Raw genomic sequence first — 10993 nt, forward strand, 5'->3', positions numbered from 1 at the left:
AACTGAGTTTTGTGGAATAATTTGTTGACAGAAAGATACACAAATTAATTGGGTGATTAGCTAAATGTCTGGTTTAGTTCCACCACAAACAATGATCATTGGAATATTAATTTCTTCGTCAAAAGCATGATTATTGCCTGGATATTATCGGCCCCGTCGTCACTGCCATATCTCCCAACCTAATTATTCCTCTCACAAACGCTCTCCGCATCCTTAATTAGGTGACGGAAATCTATCATTATAGCACATGTAGAATGGTTTGGTGGACCTTAATTAGACATTTATCGATGGTGTCTAACCCTTCCATCAGGGTTCTCCATCGGTATGATAACCGAGCAGTTGCTTGAGACTCTGTCTTCTAGAGGTGGTGGAAGAGCTCCAGGGGGAGAGAGGATACTGCTACGTGGAAACTCCTTTAACGACATTAACAATTCAGGGTGTCGTTGATGTGGTACTGTGAGAACGATGAAATTGATCTCGGGTTGATTATAGTCCTGTACTTCAGGCACTTGGCTTATGACAATGTCTCTGAATGATGGAGCAGCCATTTTCGGGGATGTGCATTAGGGGATGTAATGAAAATTTCAGTGATGAGAAAGTTATAAACTTCAGGGAAATAGAATTCGTGATTCATGATTCACGATTTCTGTGGCGTGATGGAAACTTGATTGGATTACAATTCACACGTTTATTTTTCAACCTTTCGTTATTATCAGTTCAAACCTCGTCATGTCGAGTTTGAAATTGTTATTTATATTTTGATTTTCTTGGATGTATGAATGCAACATTCCCTCGGTGCATACATTTAACAAACATGCAAACATCTACTTTTTTTTCAGAAATTAATTTATCATTGGAATTTACTCAGAATGTTATGACGCGTCTAAAACTTTTTCCGTTTCCGTTTTTTGACTGCGAAGTTTTTTTACAGACTTGAATCAGGGAAAAATTCAGGGAAAATTCAGTAAAAGTGACTGAAAAAATTACGAAACAATTGAGCTAATCCAAAACAAGAAATCGTTTTCCGGCAGTTATATAGGACTAAAAGAAAATATATGGAAAGCGATCAGTAATTTCTCAAGCCCATCACTGAGAAAATTATAAAATTGTCACGTAGCTTTCAATTCATTTCCAACAATTGATGATTGTTCATCAATTGTCTTGAGGCTGGTATGTCGTTTGCACGTTTCCTTCCGTGAAATATCTCAATGGATTTAGAAAAATTGTGGAACGATTTGTTGTCAAGACAAATCGTAGAATTTGCGTGACAGTTCACACAATATCTCTTTCAACTTACACTTTCTGTTGAACTTCCCTTCGTTGGTGGATTAGCGTTCGAAGCCTTACTTTCCCTTTTTTCTGTGGTAATTTTTATGGGGTTTTCCCTTTTATAAAAAATACTTTTAAATATGTAATGTTTCTCGGTGACATTGGGGAAAGGCTGGGCACAGCTGAAGTAAATACAAATTTGCGAATTATTCATATTCCTTATTAAATGACAACAAGCAATTTGTTGGTTTTAATCTACCAATTGTTTGCCTCATTCACTTACTTGGTCATTTTTCTGTCTATCCTGATTATTTTTCACTTTTCACTTTATTTAAGATCGTAAACAGGAATTTTTCTCCGCTCTACAGTTATTTCTCAGTCAATTTCATTTGGTTCACTCGGTTCTTGTTCATTCAGTTTAAAATTTCTATTTACCCGTTCACGTTCTCCAGAAAAGTTCTGTCAGGGGGAACCTCTCTCAAGTGAGTCTTATACAGAAAAACAGATGCAAGAGTAAGTATAAAACGACAAGGCAAAAGTCGTAAACGAAGCCTTTTTCTCTTTCACGTTTTCTCCGTAAAAAAAGACAGTCGACACTAACGGGGTTACGAAAAGTTCTTCTCACTTTACTCCAACTCGACGCAGTCTTTCCCCCTTTACTTTTATTTCCCCTTTTGTGACACTCGTGTTTGAACTTCTACCTTTAAACGGAAACGTATAAAGCTGAATTGAGTCTGGCTCTTGTTTTTCGTTTCCTCAGAGATCGAGGAGGAAGATAAATCCAAGTTACAAATGGAGCAATTACACTTTTTCTCGCGACTAATTGTATCTGATGACTTCACTAGAAAATTAGGTACACTGTGAAAGATGATTAGATTTTCATGGATAATTTGCAACAATCATTGATGAATGCGATGTCAGACTTTATGGAGTGAAAATCTCAGGTACACTGTTGAAAATTTTCGGTTGAAATTTCCGGTACGTTTATGGGCTATTTTTATCATATTGTATAGAGAAGAGAACACAAGATTTTCCACGAAATAGCCGGAGAAATTCCGGTGATGTTCAGGAAAGTCAGTTCGACGTTGAAGTACCGGGAAAATTCAGGCGTTGTGCAATAAAAACTGCGGTACTGGCGGGTAGAGTATAAAGTATTTCGGAAACATACAAAACTTGAGTATCAGGCAATCCTATTCAAATTCTCTATTCATAAGGTCGTGTGTCATCCGATAGTTTTTGTCATTCAATCCATAAAAATTATCCAACAATGGTGGCAGTCGCTACTCCTGTTAATAAACCAAAAAATTTACAATTGAAAAATAAATCTATCCACCGAAATAATAAAATTCTTTCTACCATTAAGTTACTTTCAGGTGATTTCGATTAGATTCCGATAATAATAATCACATTGATTATTATATATCTTACTGCCATCTCATTCGTTTTCAAATTTGAAAGTCATAAATGTGTCTAATATAAACATTTCTCTACCTCTCTATTTATTCATAGTAGATGACAAGCGCATAAACAATTTTTTTATGAATATTGCATGGAAAAGGGAATACACTTGCAGTAAGTTTATTTCTTTCGATGCAGTCGTGAATTTTCTCATTGGCCCCTGGAGATATCTCAAGCACCATAGAAATGCCGTCGTCATAAATAAAAATGGAGAATGCATAAGCAGTTACATAAGAGTATCCACCATTGAGTAATACCGTCGAGATCTATTATCACAGCTATCCGAATGCAGATGTAAAGATTTTCACGATCGTAACAGCGGGTAGGTATGAGGTCGAACGTGATGTAACAGCAGAACAGAAATGATAGGTAAAATTTTGAATTCTCTTAGCGTATGTATTTCTGCTGAATAAAACGTGCCAGTTTTCACCAACATCACTGACATGGGTCTGACCCATTCGTGATATAACTTCAGACCGCGTATTCTTTCACTCGGGATGTCTCTCGCCAGGTCCAAGTTGCATTGAAATAGGTAGGAGGGGCTGTACTCAGGCGCATGTTTCAAATGTTGGAAGAAAATACATCTCCACAGTGAAACACGCAAACAGCCCCGCGGGCAGCTATCGTGTATACAAACACTTGGATTTTTTGGTCATTCCACTGTGAGAGGAATTATCCTTGGATGTTTTCTTGTGTTGAATGCTTTATTCTTTTTTCAATGCTAGCCACACTGGGGATGGAAAAAAAAATAATAGAAAAGCTTGTGGCAAGAGCCATAAATCCAACTGTGGAACGCAATAGGTTAGACTAGGTACAAGTTACGAGCGCCATTTGCGGGATACCGTAATTCCGCTTTTACTGCGAATACAGGGGGTTTGGACGAGCTAAGAGTTGAGCACCGATTTCCAGGGGCTATACGAGACTTGGATGACTCCTCATTGACCAGAATTCCACTCAATTGTGGACCTCTAATATCTTTCCGTGTACAAAATTGGGGTTGAGAGATGCGTGCTATTGGTTTGCGGTGCTGATCCAGAGATTCACTCTATCTCTTACGGATTTAAGGGCGATGTCAATTGGAATTGAGAAAACTTTACCCAAGTGTATAGAATTTTTTTGAGATATCATTATTCAAAATGAAAGTTGTAGGAAGACTCTTGTTGATAATATCGGCAATCAGTGATGTGGGGCCCTAAGTTGATTTGGATTTTAAGACCCAATAAAATTATTAATTCCTTGTTAAGTTTTTACTTTTTCTACAGACTAAGTGGAAGCACTAGAAGACTCAGTACTTGAAGCCCATTCAAATTCCAAGTGCCGGAAGAATCTGGCACTTTACTTTTGTCACATCTCAATTCCAGCAGGACAGACGACTGGGTTCGCATCCCGCCCTCCTCAAGTCAATTTCAGTATTTCTAAGGATCAAAACTGAAGCTTAGCGTTCCCATCGCTATCATTGTGAAGGGTCCATTGTCAGATAGATGGCACCAACAACTCCAGTACTACTGTGGAGATTCATGTCTTACTAGGTAATATGATAATACCAGGATCGGGGTCTTATGTATGGTACCTGAGGGTGCTTCCCTCCGCATGAACTCAATTAGAGTCCATAAGACAGCTTGGATATTTTGATCCTTAACATTTGTGTTGTGTTCTACGGACTAGCACGACCGTAAACTGAAAATCTTAGTTGAATATTTTTTCTTATGTTTTTATTTAATACATATTCGTTGCAGTTAACTAGGAATATTATTAATTGTACGAACGTAACGCCTTTGGGCGTTGCCAGCGAGTATTAGATTTCGATTGTTTCGTGGTTGTTGATTTTCAAAAGTCGTGATCTTGAAAAAAGTGGTTTATATACTAGAATTCAATCTAGAAATCTTCTAAAAAACTCGTGAATATCGATACGATACTGTACATAGTCTACGTTAATTTTTGAAATGATTGGAAATTATAATTGATCAGAAGCGAACAATCTGTTTTTCAGATGAACTAGTGATTCAGTAACTATTAATGAATATTTAATTGATTCTAATTCAGCAGTACTATTGACATTAACTAAACTCTTCTGTCAGCGTACAGGATTCGATTTGAAAACATTTGTCCTATCTCATTGTTTTGGAATATAACTGCAGAGAAGACAGCGGATGACATGATATTGAGTTGTTCCCCTTGACACTGCATGTTCACGAACTCCTCGACCATTTCATCCCTGTATAGTCCATCCAAGTCTACTACTGCCATTTTTGGGATCAGATACACCACGTAAAGCATAAAAAATATAAAAAAATGAACTTGGAGATTGAATGCAATCTATTCGGATTCTGAAAAAAAGGAACTGTCGAATTCCAAATAGTTTGTATTCAAAACATGTGCAACATTTCAAGTTTCTACTTAAGATAATACAAAGATAATATGCCTTTATGATATCACCTTGATAAATGCATATTCATCGTATTGACAGTTTAATGATGGAGGAGAGTATCATGATGGAGAATCCATGCATAGCACACGCTTGCCTGTTATTGAGCTGTCGATATTGATTCTCGTCTCAATTGACTGTATTTCATAGCGGGAAATCTCTGCCTTTTTCGATGAAGTGATTGTGCTTTTTCATGAAATTTGCTTGAATAGACGAGCTGTATGAGAACTTTGACGTTCTGACAAGTTTCTTTTTTCAAAAATTGTTTCTTATGTGAAGTTAGTTTTGGATTTAATTATGTAAATTTTTCCACATGGATACCCCTTCGGGTTGTTTATCCCCCCCCCCCCCCCGCAATTACGCCGAGGGCCGAAGGGTAAACTTCATGAAAAAATCTTGGCCAGGTAGAGTGGCCCTTTCGAAATTGCCGCTCGGACGATGAAGCCCTGTAAATTAGAGCGTTAGAAAATCATTTGGCTTCCCCATTTCCCCAGACCGGGAATTGAACCCTAGTTCTCCATGTGCCCACCGATGCTCTAGCTAGACGACCACCGCCGTCAGAAATTTTGCATTTTATATTTAAAACTTCTATACTTGAGACTTGAAATTTCTCGGTCATTTTATTTATCAGTGCCTTCGTCAATTATTAGTTAATTATTATACCATTCATACCATTTATACAACTGTCAAGGGAAAAAAAATTGAGATTTCTGTTTTATTAGGAAGGGGCGATATTTGATGGAGGAGCACCGCGTTTCTATTAAAGTACAATCTTCGAAATTTTTTCTTGAGGACCTAAATTTTTCTTTTCGATTCATTTTGCCTCACCCTATATATTCGGCATATATATCGTCTCACTTGCGGGTAACAATTAAAAAATCATAAGGGTCAATCCTAAGTGTTACAAACGTAGGGTCGAACCTTATCTCTGACTCCTTTTCTATTTTTCATCATTATTTATTGCTGCAGCTTATCCTGACCCCTACCCTTATCCCTCTTCATCGATGGTCATTGTTTTAGTCTCCTCATTAAAGATTTCTTGAGTTGAGCGCTTGGCAGGGCCCGAGACCTCGTATTATGCGGTTTTTATTAAGAAACGTTCGATTGTTGTTAACGATCAGTCGCATGGATTTTCGAATTTTTTTAGTTAATTAATTTGTAAATGATTAATGACGCCCGTAAAGTTTGGATTTTCATAATCAAATTTGAAGTTGGACATAATCGTCAAGATTTTGAGTTATAGTCCGATTGAGATGTCACGAAATCTATGAATGAAAATTCAAAATGTGATGAAAAAATCGAAATTTAAATTAAAATGAATTAATATCAAAATTATTAATAACGATAAAACTAAATATTGAAAAAGTAATTAAAACCATATGCTTTAGTTCAATAAAATTGAGATAATTGCGCAAAACATAGTCAAGAATTTATTGCGGATTAATCGTATAGAAATTTTTAGTGTGTATTTATTTTTAGAATTGAAGTCATAATAAGAAATTCACTTTTTTTCAATCAACCCATTGGAAAATTCATTGGATTTTTGGCTTTGATGGCATGAGTGCTCCAAAAATTACAGAAAATTATTCCCCATCTGAATTTAGCCTAATGGAGTTATTGACGTTTTTATAGGTTGAAGCCATATTCACAGCAGAACTTCATCCATTATATCCGAAAATTTCCACTCAAAGTGCCATACGCCTAAACAAAAATAATAGTTCTCCTACTCCTCAAAAATAGTTCTAAGTTTCTATAGGAATTTGTTTAGATAAATGTGAAATTTTTGGAAACAATTGACCTCACGATTTGCATTTTTAATTGAGTAATTCACGAGTCGGAATTTCCTCATTGACAAGATCCAATTCCGCAATGTATGGATACGAGTCTAATTATTTACATTTAGATTTTTAATGTGAAGATCCGAAACAATCCTTTAAGTAATTTTCCATTAGGGCGATTACTTATAATAACGAACGGTCGACGGAGAGAAAAATCTAATAAAAATTACCGGAAAAAGAACGTAAAAATCACAACTCGAACTGTAATCGAAGTGAAGTGAAGTTCAATAAAACTTGTACGTTGGGAGAGAAACTGTGCGCTCGTACATCACGTAAATTTTACGATCTGTTCCGTCTTTTTTTTTTTGTAGAAACAACACACCAGCGTCATGAAAACTGTTGATCATTCATGGGTTTCCTATTTTTAAAGCTTAACTCAATGAAAACGAGAATTTTCCGTGAGATTTTACTGGTTCGGGTAAAATGACGCAATTCCATACTTTTTTCAGTGGTAAATTTCCAACATTATTGAACCATCGAGTTTTTTTATTCTTCCAACCCTATAAAATTGCCGGAAAACAATTCCGTCTTTCGGATGACGTGAATTGTTGGGTAATTTTCGCTGAATATTTCTCTCCGTAGGTGTCAATAATTTACGGTAATTTAGTCTGGTCTCTGGAAGCGAATAGTACTCAACGGCTCATGGCGATGTTTGAAATTCAAATGCACCACCTCAGTAGAGTCGTAGGCACTTCCCGTAATAAGTTTAATGATGAAATGATGTTTTGACTTACAGGTTGTATGCGTTACGCGTCTTGTTTTATGAGTTTCTTACCTGGAGGTTGGGCGGACAGTGATCGAGTAGTTCGAGCATGTGCCTGATGTTCTGGGCATCCTGAATGACGAAATTCAGCTCCATATCGAACTCTCCACCGACAAGCTGCAACAGAAAAAAATAAACTTCACTGAAATAGCCAATTGAAAAACCATGAGCTTAACTTTTATTAGCTGCGACATTGCCGAGAACTACAGCAATAATCAAAAGATACCCTTAACCCAGATTTTGTGAGAACCAATCAGATATTTTCACTCTTTCGAACTTCACGGTCGAATTCCGCAGATGTTGCACCCAAGATTGACTCATGCGCAGTGAATTTTTGTTTGGCGAGTTAAAATGAGATCCACTCTGTTTCTCTCTCTATTATCAAGGGAAATCATCTGGCCTTTGAAGGTGTCTCAGCTTTATCAGTTTGTCCACTAAGGACTCGAACCATCAGACAGTTGAGAAGACAGTCAGTAACTCAGAGTTTGACAGAACGAGAGAAAGCGATTTCAACTCGACCAAGAGTGATGGCCAAGTGGGACAAGTTTTATTCAGTCGAAACTCCACCCCCTGGACACTGTAGAAGAATTGAGAGAGTAGAAATGGTACTGTTTCGGATTTACGGGTGTTGCCACCTATCGTCGCCTATTGCCTTTCGACCACTAGACCGGAAACGCTGCCTTCTGCGGCCAGTGCAATTTCCGGTCCAGTCTTGGGAATTATTGAGAATCCTATATAACCTAGCACCCTGATTTTTCTCATTATACGAATCCTATCACTTTAGTTCCCATTCGATTCATACTGTCAAAGGCTTTTGGCATTCTCCATAACAGAGTTATTGCCTGATACTGCCGAGAACTTTATGAATCATCTGCATGGAAGAATGCTCCCAATTCAATAGTGTGCATACGGTGTGTATTGATGTTCTTATGCAGTATCGTGTATCGTACCCTCCATTCTCGGATATTCAATTAAAGAGGACCTATCTGCTGTCGTAAATCATCCAGACGCTTATGATTTACGGGCTTTTCGCATTGGAATGCTCTTTAGATTCCTGATTCACACCAACTTCTAGAAAGGCGAGCTTACGACCGAACATGTACAGTTAAATATTTTTACCGTTTCTCCCAATCGGATAGTTATGAGTGTATTGAATAAATCGTATTTCCTTCAGCTGCTAGCCGATTTTTCACGAAATGCTAGCCGAAATTACCAGACGACTCTCGGTTCGCAGCACCAGAAAAATTGAATAGAATCGAATATGGTTGAAATCGGCTAACAGTTAAACGAAATATTATCTGTTGTATTTATGATTGAATGCTGAACGAATTGAAAAAAAATACACAACCAAATACGTCACATTGATAGAACTTGCCCCTTCTATCAGTGCACGTTAATTAAAACGTGACTCATCTCCTGTAATTGCTTCATTTTGCTTGATTTTGCTTCATCTTAAGTCTTAAATTATTATTTAAAAAACATAATCGTCAAAAATTACCACTTAATAATATATAACAGATTTGTCACACTAACTAGCAGATCGGAAACTATGATTAATGATCCAGTTCGCTTGAATTTTCAAATGAACCATTTGGTAACTGTCAACATACGATTAATTTGTTATTATTCAACTGCTCAATTAGGTAATACTTACTAATCGTATATTAACAGAGTTCTTGTATCAGCATAGATGATGTTATTTATTTGCGATATTTATCGATCAGCGCTGTATCGAAAGACTAGATGACTATGAAAGTTCAATCATGAATTCTCAACTCGCAAAATTCGCTTACGTCAAAAAACCTCTTATTCTTGTTGAAACAGCTTTTCTTAGAGCCGTTAATTTATTTTTCCACTGGAGAAAATTTTTTGTTGACCGACAACGGACGTCAGATAGGGTTTCATCAACTAATAACGGTCTTCAGGAATACTGAAGTGGCTTCTCTCGTTTTACTTCACCTTGAAGACGCCTAACAAATTGACAAAGTTCAAAGTTTCACCGTTGGAGTTGGGTAATTATATACATGGTAAGAGTTGGCTGTTGGAGAAGCCAAGGTAGCATGATTTTGTGGAGAAAAGAGAAGAATAGGAAGAGAGTTTGAGAAACTACAAGGAGGAAGTACTAGATGTAAACCTCGGGGGTTGGAATGATGGGGAAATGTATACGATATTTCCATCTTAATTGAATTTTTAAGGTTATTACAGGGACGGCAAGTCTCATTAAGTGATATTCGTCATTGACCCGAGACCTCGACTGCCTCGGAAACACTGAAACTAGTGATCCTATTCAAAAAGGGACACGCTTGACACAATCGATTATCTCGAAAATCTCGAAATCATGGAGCCACGATTCCTTATTGGTCCGCCTAAAGTGGCGCGAGATTATAAAGTCGTAACTCTCTTACAGAAATCGTTTCATACCACGCTGACGCGCGTCAGCTGACGTATTCTTGCATTTATAAAATGGCGAGCAGTTGTATCCTACCATCACCACAAATTCAATAAAAGTACCAATAAAAACAACGCGACGTTAAAGTTCAACCTTCTCCGGGGAACAATCGGTCTCCAATAATGTGCAACGAGAATTGCACCTATTACCTTAAAATATAGGAGATTGTAGGACTGCATTGTTGGTTGATACTAGAATGTCTGGTGATCGTACGTCCCGACCATTTGGAAAAATCATTCATCCCTGGACAACGATAAGCCGCTCCTGAGAAACTGCGATATACGTGTCAGGAGCAAGATCCTTTTTGTTATACTGTATATATATTGACTCATATACTCGAAGTGAAAACCTTCAGGAGCTATTTATCATCCTACGGTACCGCTATTTGAGATTTTGCCAACGGCAGTCAGTGTCCGCAACACTTCCATCTTACTCTCTTATACCGAGGGAGAAGCCCTTGAAATTGAAGAAAAAAACTGCGCCATGTACTTCAATAGTTCTGATATTGTAAGGCATAACTTGAAGTTGTTAAAAGGTGAAACCGTATTCGTGATTCTTAAAAATCGAACTACGTAATTGAAGACTTGTAAATAGACAAGAATAATGCACCTCCATGTCATTTTGCTTCATAAAGATACTTTAGATAATTTTAATTAATTTTAATATTATTTTTAATTTTAATTTTAATTAATTTTAATTTTATTTTTAATTTTAATTTTAATTTTAATTTTAATTTTAATTTTAATTTTAATTTTAATTTTAATTTTAATTTTAATTTTAATTTTAATTTT

At 36.7% G+C, this 10993-nt stretch overlaps 1 protein-coding gene across 1 annotated transcript in view; it reads right to left on the reverse strand.

Moving 5' to 3' along the window:
• Window positions 1-4735: 4735 nt before the first annotated feature.
• Window positions 4736-10993, reverse strand: part of LOC105273548 (neurobeachin-like) — a 248546-nt gene continuing 242288 nt past the window's right edge. The window contains exons 2-3 of the mRNA XM_011316436.1: window positions 7766-7870; window positions 4736-4967 (exon numbers count right to left, since the gene is read on the reverse strand). Of these exons, the coding sequence (XP_011314738.1) occupies window positions 4965-4967; window positions 7766-7870 (108 nt within the window). The 3' untranslated portion in view covers window positions 4736-4964. The remainder of the gene's footprint in view (window positions 4968-7765; window positions 7871-10993) is intronic.

This window comes from Fopius arisanus, unplaced genomic scaffold, assembly GCF_000806365.1.
Source record: "Fopius arisanus strain USDA-PBARC FA_bdor unplaced genomic scaffold, ASM80636v1 scaffold00001, whole genome shotgun sequence".
Classification (NCBI taxonomy): domain Eukaryota; kingdom Metazoa; phylum Arthropoda; class Insecta; order Hymenoptera; family Braconidae; genus Fopius; species Fopius arisanus.